At 53.2% G+C, this 18,628-nt stretch overlaps 1 protein-coding gene across 2 annotated transcripts; it reads right to left on the reverse strand.

Annotated features, from left to right (window-relative positions):
• Window positions 1-4,922: 4,922 nt before the first annotated feature.
• Window positions 4,923-11,222, reverse strand: SPC24 (SPC24 component of NDC80 kinetochore complex). Of its 2 annotated transcripts, none has more exons than XM_049639859.1 (5): window positions 11,046-11,222; window positions 7,490-7,634; window positions 7,241-7,345; window positions 7,037-7,113; window positions 4,923-5,132 (listed from the first exon to the last, which is right to left on the reverse strand). In XM_049639859.1, exons 1-5 carry the CDS (start codon window positions 11,203-11,205, stop codon window positions 5,026-5,028), a joined length of 594 nt encoding a protein of 197 aa, XP_049495816.1. In that variant the 5' UTR covers window positions 11,206-11,222; the 3' UTR covers window positions 4,923-5,025. The 2 variants fall into 2 exon arrangements, with proteins under 2 accessions (XP_049495816.1, XP_049495817.1); XM_049639860.1 differs by lacking the exon at window positions 11,046-11,222 and adding an exon at window positions 10,778-11,039.
• Between the last annotated feature and the right edge of the window lie 7,406 nt (window positions 11,223-18,628).

The raw sequence follows: 18,628 nt of genomic DNA on the forward strand, positions 1-18,628 counted from the left end.
GCCGCCCCTGGGACTCCTGGCTCCTACCCAGCCTCCCCTCCGGGCAGTTCAGGTTTCAGCCCTGCTTCCTGCCCTGGGTGGAGGGGCTCCCTCCCACCCGAGCCCCGCCCGCCCAGGCCCAGCTGCTCTGCTTCCCCCAGCCTCTGCCCCCACGCGCGCCGGATGGAGCGGGGAGCTTGGGGCGGACAGCAAGACTAGCCCCCTAGAGACGCTGGGCTACTGCAAGGTGGCCTGTGTCAAGAGGCTGTCGTCAGGCTCCCTTTTCCTGAGCCCCGACTCTGGGGTCCTGCCTGGAACCTGAAGAGTCTCTCCAGCTCTTACTGTGGACTGCAGGCCCTGCATGATCAAGCAACCGCTTCCCTTCTCCCAACCCCATGCGATCGACCGACCGAGCCGCTGCCTCAACGTTCGGGCCTCTCAGTTCCCCCAGCTCTTTTTGCACTTGTTCCCTCTGCCCGGATCACTGTCTCCACACTTTTGTCCCCCGGGGGGGCTCAGGTCTGGGCTCCAATGACACCGCCTCACCAGGGCCTCCTACAGAGCCTCCCCCAAGAGCAACAGTACCACGAACTGAAAGTTGAAGTTAAGTACACAAACTCTGGATCCAGTTCAAACCCTGGCTCTACCATTCATTGGCTGTGAAAACATATACAAATAACTTGACCTCTCTGTGCCTCGGTTTCCTCCTCCGTGACACAGTAAGTCTTGGCCTCCACTGGAGTGTGGCTCCCTGATGGGGGGCCCGGCAGGTCACAGACGCCCAGTCCACGTTTCTGAGTCAATTGGACAGGCTGCCGGGAGCTTGGGGCCGCCCAGGCCCAATGAGGGCCACACATAGTGTCCCCAAGACCCCAAGGATTGCCATGACGATGCCCTGCAGCCAGTCCTCCCAGATGGTCCCCAGCCAGTCCAGAAAGATCAGATCACGGCTTCACATCCAACAACCGAGGTTCAAATACAGCCTTGGACACCTGTTCCCTGGGCACACGCACTCGCCCACCCCGTTGATCTATAAACTAGGAACAGGTCTGACCATAGCTCACACCAGGATGGGGCATGGGGGACCCCGGGTGGGCCGACCTGCCCATGGCGACCAAGGCCTGCCGATGCCGGGTGGGGACCCTCGAGGGCAGCCAGCCTCAGGGCTTTACCGCCTTAGCTCGCACTCAGCATTTCCCTGGCTGTTCTCCCCGGAAACCAATTACAAGCCAGGTCAGCTGGGCATTCCGGTATGTGACACACCGCCACCTATCACTAGTGACTTAGAACTCTGGCCTCCCGGCTCCACCAACATAGACATGAGTCCCAGTCCTTGCTTGGCCTCTTTCAACCTTGAATAAGGGGCAACCACCCCAGAGGCTGTTTCTCATCTGAAAAGCCAAGATGCTCTCCCATGGACCCGATAGCCCCACTGTGGGGGGTTCAGGTTCCACGGGTGACTTTGGGCAAGTGACTGGACCATGCCATGCCTGTTTCGCCATCTGTAAGATAAATATTCCTTACTGGTTTGTGCTGGTGCGGGGCCCGTGCTGGCCCTGGGGGGTTGGGTGCAGGAGGGGGAAGGGGGTCAAGCCTCAGCAGTATTTTTTTTTTTTTTTTTTAGGTTTATTCATTTTTGAAAGACAGCAAGAGACAGAGTGCAAACAGGGGAGGGGCAGAGAGAGAGGCAGATACAGAACCGGAGGCAGGCTCTGGGCTGTCAGCACAGAGCTCGATGCGGGGCTCGAACCCACAAACCGTGAGATCATAACCCGAGCCAAAGTCAGAAGCCCAACCAGCCGAGCCACCCAGGCGCCCCAAGCCTCAGCTCTAAAGGCGCAAGACCAGTGACCTGGCTCCCCACTCCCTGGTCCTGGGGACCCGAATCTCGCTTCCAACTCAACTGGGTTGGGCCCAGCACCCGACATGCCTGCCACCGGCCTCCAGGACTCAAGAGCTGGTGACCACCGCTGCCTGGGCGGCTCTCGGAGGGAGAACAGGCAGAGACGGGGGGTAGGGGTGCAGACCGGAGGCTGTGGGCCTGAGGCTGTCCTGCTGGCTGTCCCAGGCCTCCTGCCAGCGCTGGGCAGTGAGTCAGAGCCCAGGCATGCGGAGGGCCCGGGCCTCTCCAGGCCCCTGTGAGCTCAGGCACTTCCCTGAACCCGCCCGCCAGGCCACGTTCCTTACCCACTTGCTCACTCCTTCGGCCAGTCCCTGGGGCTGCCTGGGGAGACAGACGTACACAGCCGCTCCGAGCCTGGGTTCGTGCGGCCTCCCTGAAGGGACCTTCTTCCTCTTGGAGAAACTGAGCTCCAAGCAGGCCAACACCTCCTTGGCCCCCTCCCAGAACGAAGAGCGATTGCTTAGAGAGGGAGAGGAGGCCCACGGAGGGCTTTAGGGCCTGGGCCAGGGGCGCCGATAGGCCTGGTCGGTAACAACGTCCCGCCCCGCTGCACCTGCTTTCTCTCCCAGGCAGGCCAAGGTTTGATGGGCTGCAGGTTTGTTTGATTAACCGCGAGGCTGCAAGCCTCATTGCCTGCCCCCCGGCTCTCGGCTGGGCTGGGTCTATTCTAACATGCTCTCGGGGGCCCACCCGGGCAGACAGTGCTCCTGGCAACACCTCCACCCCACCCCCACCCCCACCCCCGCCCCGCCCGGGCGCAGGTGAGCAGGCCGAGGCCAGCTGCGTCAGTAGGAAAGGCCACCAAGGTGACAACAGCTACTCGGCCGACCAAGTGTGGACGCCTGGCCGGTTCTTGGCTGAAGCCGCAGGGCTGGGGGGCTGCCTGGTGCGTGCTCCACGTTTGTTGTGATGGAGGGGACGGGGGGAGGAGGGGAGAGTCCTCCTGGCAATCAGGGGGTGGGGACCGGAAAGCTGCTGGATGTCCCGGAATGTCCAGGGCAGCCGGCACCACACAGAATGACTAGCCCTGAGGTCACTAGGGCCGAGGTGGGAAAACCCCGGTTGAGTTCAAGTCTTCTACCCTTTGGGGGACGATGGTACAAACAGGAGGCTCTGTGCCCATTTCATACCGTAAAAGACCCTACCGATCTTGCAAACGAAGACCGCTCAGAAAGACTTATAGGAACGTTTACTTGAACATGTAAAGCCGAGCCCTTGGCAGGAAAGCAGGGCCTCTGAGGTTCTGGGAATCTTTGTGAACCGAATGAACTGGTCCTTCTCCCTACAGCCCAATAGGCAGGCATCCTTGCCCGAGAACCTCCAAGGGTGACCTGAATGGACTCTTTCTAGTGCCCATGATGGGCTCAGATGCTGCTAGAACTTACTGCTTACTGTTCCCTCTGCCTAGAACGCATCCTCCCTGATGAAAACAACACTTACTGTACCATTGCACTTCCTAGAAACAATTCAGTGATACGGAGGTGCAGGAAAACCTACTGACAAGGCTGTACCCAGAAGGCAGCCTGCGAGGTTCAAGGAAAACCTACTTCCCCTTGTCTACCAGGCAGCCAGGCTGGCCCTCAGCTTCCCACTCTTCCTTTATATATATTATATAATAAATTATATATATATATATATAAATTTTGGTAAATGCTTATGCTTTTTTTTAACGTTTATTTTTGAGAGAGAGAGAGTGTGCATGCACATGTGAGCAGAGGAGGGGCAGAGAGAGAGGGAGATGCAGAATCCGAAGCAGGGTCCAGGTTCTGAGCTGTCAGCACAGAGCCCGACGCGGGGCTCCAACTCATGAACTTGGAGATCGTGACCCGAGCAGAAGTTGGATGCTCAACTGACTGAGCCACCCAGGGGCCTCACATTTTGTTTTGAGAGAGAGAGAGAGAGAGAGAGAGAGAGAGACAGACAGACAGACAGAGAGCGTGCACGCACAGGGGAGAGGGGCAGAGGGAGAGAATCAAGTAGGCTCCATGCTCAGTGCAGAATCCGATGCAGGGCTCGATCCTGCGACCCTGGGAGCACGACTTGAGCCGAAACGAAGAGTTGGATGCTCAACCGACTGAGCCACCCAGGAGCCCCCATGAGCTTCCCATTCTTAGTGGTACCCCAAATCAGAGGATGGGGGCTAGGTGAACGCAGACTGGCCTGGGTCGTGCGCTGCATCAGTTAGGGTTTCCTTTAGCTGTCCGTGATAAAAAAAGTAACAATGGCACACACGAGGTAATTTAGTCCCCCCCCACCCCCACGTAGAGTCCGGTGCTGATACCCAGTTCCACCGTCGTCAGGGGACCAGGCTCCCATCACCCCTAGAGGACTGTATCCCTCCTCACATGTGTCAACGGGACTGCCAGGGCTCCAGTCAGCACTTCCAATTCCAGAAAAGAGAGGGGAGGGGAAAGAAAGGGTATATTCCCTTGCCTTTTAGGGATCCTTCTAGAAGTCTCACACATTTCCACTTATATTTCATTGGCCGGCACTTAGCTGCAAGGGAGGCTGAGAAATGCTTTGCTCGGGAAGCTACAAGGGCTCCCTTACTTAGGGGGGAGGGGGGCCCAGGATCAGGGAGGCGGCCCGCGGGCTCCGATACACAACCCACCCCCCTCCCCGAATCTCTTCCTCATCGACTCCTTGTCCTTTCTGGTCCTGGCACAAAAGTCGCCCCTGTCTCTGTCCCCTCCCTGGCCAGGGTCCCGTAGCAGTCCTGACCCTCTCTAGCTCAAGGGTGGCGTCCGCCCCGACTTGACTCCTTCCTCGGCCGAAGGGATCCTCGTCCCCTCCGTCTGTGTCTTGGGCACCCGGCACGGTTCCGGGCGCACGGTGGCACTCGAGGATGGGCCCTGAGCGAATCCCAGGCGACAGAGCCCTGGGACCTGTCCTCGTATGCCGCGGCGCCATTCGCACAGTGTCGTCACAGATGTGAAGCAGCAGCCTGAAGTCCCGTTAGTTCTCTAGGGTTACCCGGCCAGGGCCAGTCCAGCCACTGAGGCCGCGGTCAGGGGCCAAAAGAAATCTGGTCAAAAACGCGTCTCTGGAGAAACATTTAATTTTCAGCTCCTCTCCCCGCTGAGGCACCGACCACCCACCACACTGACTCGTGCCGTGTGCGGACGCGTCCTTGAGGCTCCGGGCTACCAGTCCGTGTCTACCAAGTTCCAGAGATAGTCGCTGATGAACTTCTTGGAGAGCTGGGTGCTGTCCAGCTGGACAGGCTGGGCGACGCTGGGGCCGTGATGAACTGGGGGAGATGTAAGGAAACCTGACGTACGCAGCCCTCCCCGGGACCCCGTGAAGAAGTTGGAAGGTATTTAGAGACCGAGGGGCGCCTGCGTCTCAGTCGGTTCAGTGCCCAGCTTCGGCTCAGGTCATGATCTCATGGCGCATGAGTTCGAGCCCCGCGTCGGACTCTGTGCTGACAGCTCAGGGCCTGGAGCCTGATTCCAATTCTGTGTCTCTCTCTCTCCCTCCCTGCCCCTCCCCTGCTCACGCTCTTTCTCTCTCAAGAATAAACATTAAAAAAAAAAAATTAAAAAGAGAAAAAGATATTTAGAGACTGAGGGGCGCCTGTGGCTCAGTGGGTTTTAAGCACCCCACTCTTGGTTTCGGCTCAGGTCATGACCTTGCGGTTTGTGGGTTCGAGCCCCACGTCAGGCTCTGAAAGTGCAGAGCCTGCCTGGGATTTTCTCTCTCACCGCCCCTCCCCGACTCACTCTCATGCTCGCTCTCTCTCAAAAATAAACTTAAATTGAGAGACAGAGCATGAGCAGGGGAGGGGAAGAGAGAGAGGGAGACACAGGATCCGAGGCAGGCTCCAGGCTCCGAGCCGTCAGCCCAGAGCCCGACGCGGGGCTCGAACTCACAAACCGTGAGATCATGACCTGAGCCGAAGTCGGCCGCTCAACCGACTGAGCCACCCAGGCGCCCCTTTTTATTTTCTTTAATGTTTATGTTTTGAGACGGAGAGAGACGGAGCACGGGCGGGGGAGGGGCAGAGAGCGAGGCGGACACAGAATCCGAAGCACCTCATTGGCCAGTTGTGAAGCGTGCAGCTCAGTGGCATTCGGTGCACACACGCTGTTGTGCAGCCCTCCCCACCGTCCGTCTCCAGAACATTCCCAGAGCCCGAAACTGTGTCCTCGTTAAACACTGACTCTCCTCCCCTCCCCTCCCCCAGCCCCTGGCACCTGCCATCTACTTCCCGTCTCTACGGACTTCACTCCTCTAGAGACCTCTTGTAAGTGGGATCAGACAGGAGTTCGCTCTTTGTGTCTGGCTTATTTCACTTAACATCACGTCTTCTAGATGGCCAGAATTTCCTTCCTTTTTTAAAAAAAGGAAGGAAATTTAAATGTAACTAATTTATTAACATTACTTATTATTGTTTACTTTATTATTGAATCTATTCATTTCAATTTAACTAATTCATTTCAATTTAACTAATTTATTTAAATTTATTTTATTGAAAAATTCTAATATTTATTTATTTTTGAGAGAGACAGAGACAGAGCATAAGCAGGGGAGGGGCAGAGAAAGAAGGAGACAGGATCCGAAGCAGGGGCCAGGCTCTGAGCTGTCAGCACAGAGTCTGATGTGGGGCTCGAGCCCACGAACCTGAGATCGTGACCTGAGCTGAAGTTGGACACTTAACTGACTGAGCCACCCGGGCGCCCCCATTTTTTTTTAATTTTAGAGACAGCGATAGAGAGCGAGCACAAGCAGGGAGAGGGGCAGAGGGAGAGAGAATCCTAAGCAGGCTCCAGGCTCAGCACAGAGTCCAACACGGGGCTCGACCCCACGACCCTGGGATCGTGACCTGGGTTGAAATCAAGAGTCGGTTGCTCAACAGACTGAGCCACCCAGGCGCCCCTCCTTCCGTCCTAAGGCCGAATACTATTTTCTTGCACGGATATACCACATTTTGCTTATCTGGCGCTTTGCTGATAATTGGCGTGCTTCCACCTTTCGGCCACTGTGACCACCGCAGTCACGAACACAAGGGTGCAACCCAGAAGGGGGACTGCCGGGTCATATGGTGATCCTACGCTTCATTTCTGAGGACCTGCCAGACTTTTCCACGGCGGCCCAGCCCTTCACAAGGCCGCCGGCAGCACACCGGGCTCCGCGTTCTCTGCAAAAGGATACTGCCTTTGACCATCCCTGGCTCACACTCATAGTCCCACTCAATTTTACTAATCTGGCGATAAAGCTGAGCCACATACCTGTATGAGAACATGAGAGAGAGAGAGAGAGAGATTAAGTTACCCCAGCGTAGACTCCAACTCAGGGCTGCGGGACGACCCACGTGCACGCAGGGCAGGCACCACCACACGCACTGGCGGGACCTACACGGCCGAAGGGATGGTGACAGTCGTGTCTTCGTCAACTTCCCTCTCCTGCCTCTCGAGACTGGCCTCGGTCTCCTTGAGCTCCTCCAGCTCTGTGGTGAGCTGAGTAAAGCAGGCAGTTAAGGTCACCTCGCTCTGGAAGGGGGGCCGCCATGGGCCCAGGGCTCCGAGCTGGGTTCCCAGCACGACCCAACGGGCACCCCGGCGGTGAGCCCGAGGCCCGGCCGTCCGCGCACGCAAGGAAGGATATAGGAGGCTGGCCTTCAGACGGGTGTCCTCCTCGCCGGCCTTCCGGAGCTCAGCTTCGAGCTGCTGCAACTCGGCGCCCCCCTGGTGCGCCCGCTCCTTCGCATCCAGAAGGCTCTGGGCCACTTCTTCTTCTGCGGCCAGGATCTCTACGGGGCGGGGCGGGAGAGAGAAGGCTGAGACCCTTCGAGGAGGTCTCTCCAGGGTCTGGCCTTGCCCCAGAAGAGCCCGAGGCCTCCACCGCGACCGTCCTCACTTCCCCGTCTACAGCTCCCCAACCCATCGGTCCTATTTCCAAAAGCCCACGTTCTGGTGGTCCACCGAGACCTTGCAAAAGTGCTTCCATTTCACCAAAACACATGTGGAGCCTCCACAAAACCCCACAAAGGAACGAATGAGTGAAAGCATCTTCTTCTTCCTTGACAGCCTCCTTTCTTCCGGCTCTTCAACCCACCTTGTACTTTTCTCTCCGCTCTGGCCACAAAGACACCTCACCATTCTGCAAACACGCCCATTTTTCACAGGCCCGGCCTCCACCGGCCCGTCCTCTCTGAGATGCCCTTATGCTCCCACCCTTCGGGCGCTCGGAGACCCAGCCTTCGAGACCTGCTGGGTAATACACAACCGGGGCAGCTGGACACTCTGCTCTCCCTCCCAGGGCGCGGCCACGCCTCCACCACGGCCCGGCGGCACTGAATTGTTCATTCCTCCTCCTCCTCCTCCTCCTCCTCCTCCTCCTCGCTCGAATCAGGGACTGCGTCTTACACTCCCCTTACACTCCCCGTATATCGCCAGCGCCTAATCAGAATAAACATGCTTTGACCAAAACATCCAGAAAGATCAAAAACACCCTAGCAAGGTTACCGTGTTCCTTCCCATAGAGCTGGAGGAACCTGCCGACTCAGGGAAGGCACAGATGGAAACACTTCCCAAAGGGCAGGCGTTTAAGTGTTTACAAACTTACATTGAGTTAATTTTTAATCAAGGTATTACACGTATATGGCTGTGAAAATTTAAACACACACAGGCCCCCCCCCCCCCAGCCTCCCGACGCCTCTGAAGCAGCCACTTCCAAATCATCACTGTTTTCTCTGGCATTGACGTTCGTGTTTCTAAATAATTTGCTTATGCTGCTATTTCTTGATTTGTCTGTTTTAAAATTTTTTTTTTCAACGTTTTTTATTTATTTTTGGGACAGAGAGAGACAGAGCATGAACGGGCGAGGGGCAGAGAGAGAGAGGGAGACACAGAATCATCGGAAACAGGCTCCAGGCTCCGAGCCATCAGCCCAGAGCCCGACGCGGGGCTCGAACTCACGGACCGCGAGATCGTGACCTGGCTGAAGTCGGACGCTTAACCGACTGCGCCACCCAGGCGCCCCTTGATTTGTCTGTTTTAAACAGTGCCTGCTGATTTCCTGTTAGGATAGCCGAGGGTCTGGCTTTCTTCTGCAGCCTTCCTGCCCCTTCTCCCCTCACCCTCCCCACAGACAACCTTGTTTCCTTGGATCCTTCCCTGGGAGTGCCCTCTTCCCCGGGGGCACTGTCACAAAGTACCATTACCTGAGCGTGTGCTGAGTGCTGCAGGATAGCCCTGGAGCCCCTGTTCAGTATGTTCTCAAAACCCTCTGAGGGAGGTGGCTTAACCCCTGCCCCCATGGAGAGATGAAGGACAGAAGCCTGAAGATATTAAAGTGACTTGTCCACAGGCACATAGCTCTGAAGCCTGGATCTGAACTGGAGCCCTTTAACTCAAAGTCCCGGCTCCCTGGAACACGGACTCTTGTCTCCCTGGCCCCAAATCCATTCATTCTGCTGAAGCCCACGCAGGCAGGGTAATAATGATCTTCTCCCCAAACCAATCAATGGAGGGGGAGTGAATGGAGCGGGGAGGAGAGAGAGGAGGAGGAGAGAAGGAGAAGACTCTGGCTGGGGCATCCATCACACTTAGAACAACCTCCAAACTCCCGGGGTTGGGGGGCGTTCACTGCCTACAGGGTCTGCCTACAGCTCATCTTCCACTTTCTCCTGGGTGTCCAAGTTCACTCCTACCTGGCGACCTTTGCCTTTGCAGTTACCTCTGCCAGGAACACTCTCCCCCCCCCACCTCCAAGCCATCCCCTGCCTAGCTCCTAGATCATTTCAGTCCCAAGCCAGACAGCACGGCCACATAAAACATAACTGTAGAAAGACTTAAAAAAAAAAAAGAAAAAAGAAAAAAGAAAAACAAAAACCTGGCACCGAAACCACTATGGAAAACTGGATGAGTCTCTCAAAAAACGAAATATCAAACTGCCATGTGATCTAGCATGGGAAATACAAAATAGAAAAATACACAAAGAAAATACAAATTTTCTGGGAAAATACAAAAACTGGAAGCAGGGACCCAAAGAGGTATTTGTACACCCATGTTCATGTGTTCATGGTGGCATTAGTTACAACAGCCAGGGTCTGGAAGCAACCCAAGTGTCCATCAGTGGAGGAGTGGACAAAAAAATGAGGTATGTCCGGACTATGGAATTATTCATCCCTAAAAAGGAAGGAAATTCGGGGCACCTGGGTGGCTCAATTGGTTGAGCGTCCGACTTTGGCTCAGGTCACGATCTCAATGTCCGTGAGTTTGAGCCCCGCATCGTTTGAACCCTGCATCGGGCTGGCTGCTGTCCGTGCGGAGCAGAGCGAGCTTTGGATCCTCTGTCGCCCCCTCTCTGCCCCTCCCCAACTTGCACTCCCTCCAATTTATTTAATCCTCACCATAGCCCTGGATCCCTCCCAAACCTCCTTGGGTTTCCGCTAAAATATCATCTTTTCAGAAAGTTTTCGCTGACTCATCCCAAAGCATCACCCCTCCCTCCTATACAACCTAGTTTCCTAGCCCACCATCTCCTGACATATCTATTTTTCTTTCTTTCTTTTTAAAAAATGTTTGTTTATTTTTGAGTGGGAGAGGTGGGGCGGGGACAGGGGGCCAGAGGATCCAAAGGGGTTCTGCACTGACAGCGGAGAGCCCGATGGGGGGCTCGAACTCACGACCAGGGCGAACTGAGCCGAAGTCAGATGCCAAACCAACTGAGCCACCCAGGTGCCCCTCCATTTTTCTTGTTCATCGCCTGACCACCCCACCACTAGCATACCAACCCTTTAAGGGATTGTCTGTTCTGTTCTCTGCTTCCAACCCGGGGCTGGCACTATGCCTGGCACACAGCAGGTGCTCAGTAAAACAGCTGAACCTCAGTAAGTGGGGATGCTGGGATTAAAGCCCAGCGCTTTGACTCCGGAGCCCCAGTTCGAACCTTGAGTCCCCCAGCTCCTGCTCGTGGACCGCTCGGAATTTGCCAGTTCCTGCCAGCTCCTATATTCACCACTAACTCTCTGGGAGGTGGCTGCCATCCTGAAGTCCATTTCACGGGTGGGGAAACTGAGGCCCAGAGGGGGCAGCGCCCGAGGGAGAACAGGGGAGGCATGGGGGCGCCCAGGAGGGAGGGTTTCGTCAAGGCGGACCTCCCGCCCCCTCCCATCACACGAGCCCGGGTCCCGGCCGCCCCCGGCCCCAGCCCTGACCTCGCAGCCGTTGTTCGGCGCTGTCTTGCGTCTCCAGCAGCCGTTCCACCACCTGCTCGTGGCGCCCCAGCAGCCGCCGTTGCTGCGCCTCCGCGCGGTTGGCGCCCAACAGGCTCAGCAGCCCCTGGCTCACCTCCTCCATGTCGCGGAAGGCCGCCATGACTACGCCAGGACCAATCCCGCGCAAATTTAACTGCCCTCATTGCCCGCCCCTTCCCCGGAGAGCCCTGTTCCCATTAGCTTGGTCTTACGTCAGTCATCAGAGAATGGGTGGGACTTAGCTTCAGGTCTGGCCCAGTGCGCCTGCGCCAGCTCCTCCGTCCGTCTCAGACAATGGCCAATGGGCCGCAGGGAGCGGGGGTGTGTGCCTGCGGGAGTTCTGCGTGTTGCGCCTGCGCAGGTCGGAAAGCGCCTGGCTGATAATGAAGCTGTTTATGAGTCCTTAGCTGCAGAGACCGTACTGCAGCCAGGGCGGGGTTCTAGGGGCGAAGCGGTGGACTGCGTTTCGTTCTATAGTGCGTGCGTGGGATACTCACAATAAACATAATAAATAAGTAAATTTCCTGAGAGGCTGTATAGCAAAATGGAGCCTGCAACTAGATTTATCGGATTCGAATCCCACTTACTAGCTTTGTTACCTTGGGCAAATGACTTCATCTCTTTGTGCCTCAGTTTCCTTCTCAGGAAGATGAGGGTCACGATAGTGCCCACTTAAGAGTTGGCGCGAGGAATAAGTGAGGACGGTGCCTGGTATTCAGTAAGCAGTATATTAAGGCGTTAAATAAAACATACGTAGAACACTAGCAGGTAAGGCACTTAGCCTAACTGGGACCAAACACAGCCTAACTGGGACCAACACCATACTGTGTGAAGGGTTAGGGTAGAGAAAAGACAAGCTGCACATTTATGTGGCAAGTTCCTCAAACTGAGGTAAAGAAATCAATTCAACAGGTCATGACCAGCATTTTCTACAAAATACAATGGGGGAAAAAATCTGTGCACTGTGTACTGAAAGTTAACTATTGTTTTGGGAAACTCCAAAATTCGCATTTGTGCACTGGGCGTGGCAGATTATATTTGCAAAAAATGGCTACAGAAATAGTTCCAACCTTGCCACTCCCCGTCAAGAGGCAGACTCCCATCCTCCTCCTTTTGAACCTCAGCAGGACTTTGTGCAACAAATAAAATGTGGCAGAAAGGACACTGTGTGAATTACTACAAGCCTTGATCAGAAACTAGGATACGGTTTCTGCCTGGGGCTAGCTTGTACTCTCTTTTGCTCTCTCTTAATTTTGGGATACTTTCTCAGAGCCCAGCTGCTGTGTTGTGAGGAAGCCGAGGTGAGTCTCACAGATAAGGTCACAGCAGAAGACAGAATCCAACCATCAGACAGGTGAGTGAGGGAACATTGAAATCATTCCAGTCCGCAGCCTCCCAGCCATCCCAGCTGACACCGAGAGGGGCAGGGTCCTGCTGAAACCAAAGATCTGTGAGCAAGATCAACGCCATTGTTGGGGCACCTGGGTGGCTTCGTCTGTAAAGTGTCCCACTTTGCCCCAGGTCATGATCTCAAGGTTCGTGAGTTCAAACCCCATGTCAGGCTTTGCGCTGACAGTGCAGAGCCTGCTTAGGATTCTCTCTCCCTCTCCCTCTCTCTCTCCCTGCCTCTCCCCCACTTGTGTGCTCTCTCTCAGAGTGAATAAACTTGAAAAAAAAAAAAAAAGATCAATGCCATTGTCTAAAGGCAGTAAATTTGAGAATTATATGTTACGCAGCCATACACCTGGATCACTGGGTCACATGTGAAATTTCTGTCTTTATGGAGGTCACACAAAAGATGTCAGAGGCCACTGATCTAATAGCAAGACCGCACCGTAAGCAAGGAAATGAATGAACAGGGTCACTTTAGATACGAACAGGTGCTTTGAAGGCACTCGAACAGGTGCTTTGAAGGCACTCAAACAGGGTCCGGGATGGCGTCACTAGGGTTTGAGGCGGGGAAGGAAGTGACTTCAGGTCAGGTGGTCAGGGACGGACTCCCTGGGCAGGGGCCATATGAACCATGAACCAGGATCTGAGTGATGAAAAGCTGTTGGGAAACCAGCGTCAGGCAGAAGAAAGAATATGCAAAGGTCAGGGTAGTGGGGAAATTTTTAATTTGTTTAAGGAATAGTGAGGAGGTCCAAGTGGCTGGAGAAGAGTAGGAAGAGGGTTTCGGGGGGGCCCTGAAACTCTATTCAGGTGTAACAGGAAGCATTAAGTAGGATTTGCCAACGGGCTGCAGGTTATAAGGAAATTTATTTCTATCTGCCATTTCCTTCTGCCTTTGTTTCCCACATCAGTGCTAGTGGCCAAGAGGGGAAGGGACAGGCACGGAAGTGAGGGGCTCCATGAAGCGAAAGGTTTAGGGGAGTTCTCAGCAGCTGGGGAAAGGGCCCGTGGAACTATCGAAAAGATGGGCGCTTGGCTGTGAGTCTGTAGAGATGTTTAGGCTGGGAATAAAAGCCAGTTGCCGGGATGCAGCCGAGGGTAGATGATACCACCCTGGAACAGAATAATGAGGAGGAGGGTCCAAGGACCAAGCTCGGAGACCCCCCAACTGTAGAAATTACAGAAAAGAGGGGGAAGCCAGGAAAACAGAGAAGGCACGGCCAGGGAGTTAGGAGAGAAGCTACCACAGAGCAGTCAGGTCCCCAACCACAGGCCTGGGGCCACCTTCCTCCTCAGAGCTTACTTTCATGAAATGGTTTTTGCAAAGCAACCCCCCCTCCCCCTCAAGGGCTGTTTTTATATTTTTACAGTGGTCCGGCTGGGGACACCCTTCGGACGAATATATTTATGTAGTCTCGCCCAGGTCACAGATCCCTTTGAAATCAGACAAAAGCAAGGAGACAGGCTCTTCCTCGAGAAACACACCCAACATCCATGCGCTTTTTGGATTTTGTGCATATTTTGGGTTTGGGACCCCAGAAGGCCAGCCCCAGGTTTTTAGGTGAGGAATCTAACTGCCCAGCCTGTCTCGTGGAGTCGCTAACAGATGTAGAAATGAGGACACTCTTGCAGAACTATCAGTGCGTGTGGGCATGGAGCTGGGTCCCCTGGGTCCCCAGAGACAGCAATGGTGGCCAGCGATGCTCACTCTTCCCTTGGCTGAGCATTCGTGCTAAGATTGGGGACAGGGGCTCGGGTGCTCTGAGCCTACAGGTGGTGAATTACTTAAGAACGCAGAGTGAAATAAAGAGAAGACGTCAGGGCTTCCGTAGATTACCCGTGACCTTGGCAAGCTCTTACCCTTTTCTAAACCCCGGGGCTAAGGATAGCTCTCTCTTATCAGCTGGGGTGGGATGTTCACGAGGTGAGCCATTCACGGGATTGCACAACCAAAGCCTGACAGGTATAAGTGCTCCGGTCAAAAAAAAAAAAAGGTGAGTCATCTCCTTTCCAAAAAGCAAAGCCCTTCCGAAGCAAGAACCACACCTCCCAGACACGAGGATGGGCACTATTAAAAAAGAAAAAAAGTACTGGCCAGGATGCGGAGAAGTTGGAACTCTGGTGCACCGTGGGTAGGAATGTAAAATGGTGCAGCCGCTATGGAAAACGTTGGCAGTTTCCTCACAAAATTAAAAATAGAATACCCCAGCCATTTCACTTCTGGGTAAATACCCCCCCCCCCCAAATTGAAAGCAAGGCCTTGGAGGTATTTCTATACCACATCTTGTTTACAATAGCCGAAAAGGTGGAAGCAAGTGTCCACCGATGGGAGATTATTCAGTCTTAAAAAGGAAATTCTGCCACCTGGTACCGGGATGAACCTTGAGGACGTTATGCTAAGCGACCTAAGCCAGTCACAAAGACATCCGCTGCACGGTTCCACTTATTTGCCTCTTGGCTCACAGACCCCTCTGGAGAACTGAGGAGTAAGAGACCTTTAGCTCAGAAACATACAACGTCGTGTAAATTTCTGGGACTTGCAAACCTTCTGAAAGCCACCCATGATCTCCTGGTGGAACAGTCTAGAGGAAAAACAGAGGAAGACGTGTAAGGAGAGCACTTGGGAGGAGTGAGGGGAGGGACCCAGGGATGGGCAGGGAGGGTGCCCCACCTCGTTTTGTTGCTGGTGACACAGGGATATTGTTTGCCAAAAGCCATAAAGCCGTACGCTTTTTTTTTTTTAATTTATTTATTTGTTTTGAGAGAGACAGAGACAGTGCCAGCAGGGGAGGGGCAGAGAGAGAGAGGGAGAGAGAGGGAGAATCCCAAGCAGACGCGGGGCTCGAACTCACAAAACTGAGATCATGACGTGAGCTGAAACCAAGAGTCAGACGCTCAACAGACCGAGCCACTCGGGTGCCCCAATTTTTTTTCAAGGGCGATTTTGTTGATCTTAAATTTGTTCATTTATTTTGAGAGAACACGAGCAGGGGAGGGGCAGAGAGAGAGGGAGCAAGAATCCAAACTAGGCTCCACACTGCCAACACCTAGCCTGATGTGGGGCTCAAACTCTCAAACCCCAGAGATCCTGACCTGAGCCAAAATCAGACGCTTAACCGACAGAGCCTCCCAGGCGCCCCAAGCTATACATTTTTGTACACGATTTGGTCACGAAATGTACGTATACGATACCTCGATAAAAAATCAAACGGCAAAACAAAAACTTAAAGATCCAACCTATTAGAAAAAGGTTTGGCAGGAGATAACCCCAAAGTGTTGACGGCAACAGGTATTTCAGCCGAGGGGGACCATGGCACCTTCCACCGTGCGAAACATTTCTGTAGTTTTAGAATTTTGCCTTTTACAATTACTATGGATTGTTTTGCCACAAGGAAAACAATGAGTAAAGATTTTTTCTGAAGTCTTCACGGTGGGTGTCCATTAAAACTTCTTGTAACAGTGGCAATGCATTGGATTTCTGCAGCTCAATACAACGGCCGCCAGACGCTTGTGGCTATTGGGCACAGATTTACTATAACTCATTTATATTTCAATGGAAATAGACACATGCAGACACATTTATGTTTAAATGGAAATAGGGGCGCCTGGGTGGCTCGGTGGGTTAAGGGTCCGATGGTTGATTTCCGTTCAGGTCATGATCTCACAGTTCATAGGTTCAAGCTCTACATCAAGCTCTGCGCTGACAGTGTGGAGCCTGCTTGGGATTCCTTCTCTCTCTCCCTCTCTCTGCCCCTCCCCTGCTTGCTCTCTGTCTCAAAATAAAAAAACTTTAAATAAATAAATGGAAATAGCCACTTGGGACAGTGCCTGTGTAGTGCAAAGAAAAGGGAATTTACTGTGACTTTCCTGTTGCCTTGAACACTAAAATGAACCCCTTTCTTTCTTTTCATGTTTATTTTTTGAGACAGAGAGAAACAGAGCATGAGTGGGGGTGGGGCAGAGAGAGGAAGGCACAGAATCTGAAGCAGGCTCCAGGCTCTGAGCTGTCAGCACAGAGCCCAACACGGGGCTCGAACCCACAAACCGTGAGGTCACGACCTGAGCCGAAGTCGGACGCTTAACCAACTGGGCCACCCAGGCGCCCCTATTACTTATTTATTTTTAAATATTTAAATGTTTCTTTTTTCTTGAGAGAGAGAAAGCACGACTGGGGAAGGGGCAGAGAGAGAGGGAGACAGAGGGTCTCAAGCAGGCTCTCCACTGACAGCACAGAGCCCGATGTGGGGCTTGATCTCACCAACCTTTGAGATCATGACCTGAGCTGAAGTCAGACGCTTAACTGAGCCACCCAGGTGCCCCTCTTATTTATTTGAGAGAGAGCACAAGCAGGGGAGAAGGGTAGAGGGAGAGGATCATAAGTAGGCACCACGCTTAGCGCAGAGCCCGACTCAAGGCTCAAACTCTCAAACTGTGAGATCGTGACCTGAGCCGAAACCAAGAGTCAGATGCTCAACCAACTGAGTCACCCAGGTGCCCCTAAAAAGCGATCTATTTTAAAGCTTAAAGAGGATTCCCTGGGAATGCAAGCTGGTGCGGCCACTCTGGAAAACAGTCTGGAGGTTCCTCAAAAAACTAAAAATAGAACTACCCTATGACCCAGCCATTGCGCTACGAGGCATTTATCCACGAGATACAGGTGTGCTTGTTTCGAAGGGACACATGGCATCCTAATGTTTACAGCAGCACTATCAACAATAGCCCAAGTATGGAAAGAGCCCAAATGTCCATCGATGGATGAATAAAGATGTGGTATATATGTGCAATGGAATATTACTCGGCAACCAAAAAGAATGAAATCTTGCCATTTGCCACTACGTGGATGGAACCGGAGGGTATTATGCTAAGTGAAATTAGTCAGAGAAAGACAAAAATCATATGACTTCACTCCTATGAGGACTTTAAGAGACAAAACAGATGAACATAAGGGAAGGGAAACAAAAATAAGATAAAAACGGAGGGGGACAAAACAGAAGAGACTCATAAATACGGAGAACAAACTGAGGGTGACGGGAGGGTTTGTGGGAGGGGGGATGGGATAAATGGGTCAGGGGCACTAAGGAATCTACTCCTGAAATCATTGTCGCACTAGATGCTAACTAATTTGGATGTAAATTAAAAAAATAAGAAATAAAATTAAAAAAAAAAAAAAAAAACTTAAAGAGGAATGCAGTGAACCAAAGACCAGACACTGATGCGTGGATATTATCATAAAGTAGCTTTATTAAATTCCTTTACCTTCTAAAAAACGATTATAAAAAGGAATACTTCATTTAAGTGTAATACTGTCTTTATGGACGTACCGTGGTCGGGAAGTGAAGTTAAAGGTCATGAATACACGTGACAGGAGAACAGGGGACAGAGGCGGGATGTCCCTGTAGCCTAGCATACCAAGCCCAATGGGTATGGGGAGAGGGGAGAAGGGAAAGCAGGGATAAATATGGACTTATCTGGGGAGCGGCGTCGATGAGCTGCTTCTAGGAGCTTCGCTTGACCATACCGCTGGCTCCGGGGCCAGACGCGCAGGTACACAACTTGTGTCCCGCTTCTCAAAGCTGCCCAAAGTTGTGGCCTTCTGTCAGACACCAGCAGTTGTCCCCAGTAGGCTTTGGTTTTGTTTTCTCTCCAGTTGGCACACACACGCACACGCACACACGCACAATCTAGGGTGTCTCCTTCAACCATCCAAACCCTTTTGTCTTAGGTACCTCCCTTCAGTCAAAATCAAAGCAAGCCAGACTCCATCAAGCCAAGAAACCTACTTCTGTAGGTGAGAAGCCAGCGCTTTGCTTTACCGAATGACCACGAGCGAGTGCTCATGGGCCGAGCGGACAGAACCGGACAAGAGAGGACAGGACACCTATCAGCCAGGGATCTTACTCCCTGTCGTGAGGCACTTAACTTCTCAAGGCTCGGAACCCCTCCCCCCCCCCTTTTATTGTTGTTGTTGTTGTTCACAAAAGGAAGGAACTGGAAAGAAAACTATGTGGAGATTCTGAGGACAACACAGGCCATGAAGGAAACTGCGTGTGTCTGGCGAGCCCTATTTCCAGCAGGCTCTGTTCCAGGCAGCTCCGGAAAGCCTATAGGTTGTTGGGGGAAAAAAAAAAAAACCCACACAACCCCCCCCCCCC

Source organism: Panthera uncia, chromosome A2, assembly GCF_023721935.1.
Source record: "Panthera uncia isolate 11264 chromosome A2, Puncia_PCG_1.0, whole genome shotgun sequence".
Classification (NCBI taxonomy): Eukaryota; Metazoa; Chordata; class Mammalia; order Carnivora; family Felidae; genus Panthera; species Panthera uncia.

What these genes read in the sequence shown, in the direction of transcription:
- SPC24 (XM_049639859.1), bottom strand. Translation starts at nt 11,205, where the DNA reads ATGGCGGCCTTCCGCGACATGGAGGAGGTGAGCCAGGGGCTGCTGAGC. An exon ending in CGTCTGAAGGCCAGCCTCCT is followed by an intron (nt 7,346 to 7,489) that starts ATATCCTTCCTT and finishes TGCCTGCTTTAC; the next exon opens with TCAGCTCACCACAGAGCTGG. An exon ending in GTCACCATCCCTTCGGCCGT is followed by an intron (nt 7,114 to 7,240) that starts GTAGGTCCCGCC and finishes GTTCTCATACAG; the next exon opens with GTATGTGGCTCAGCTTTATC.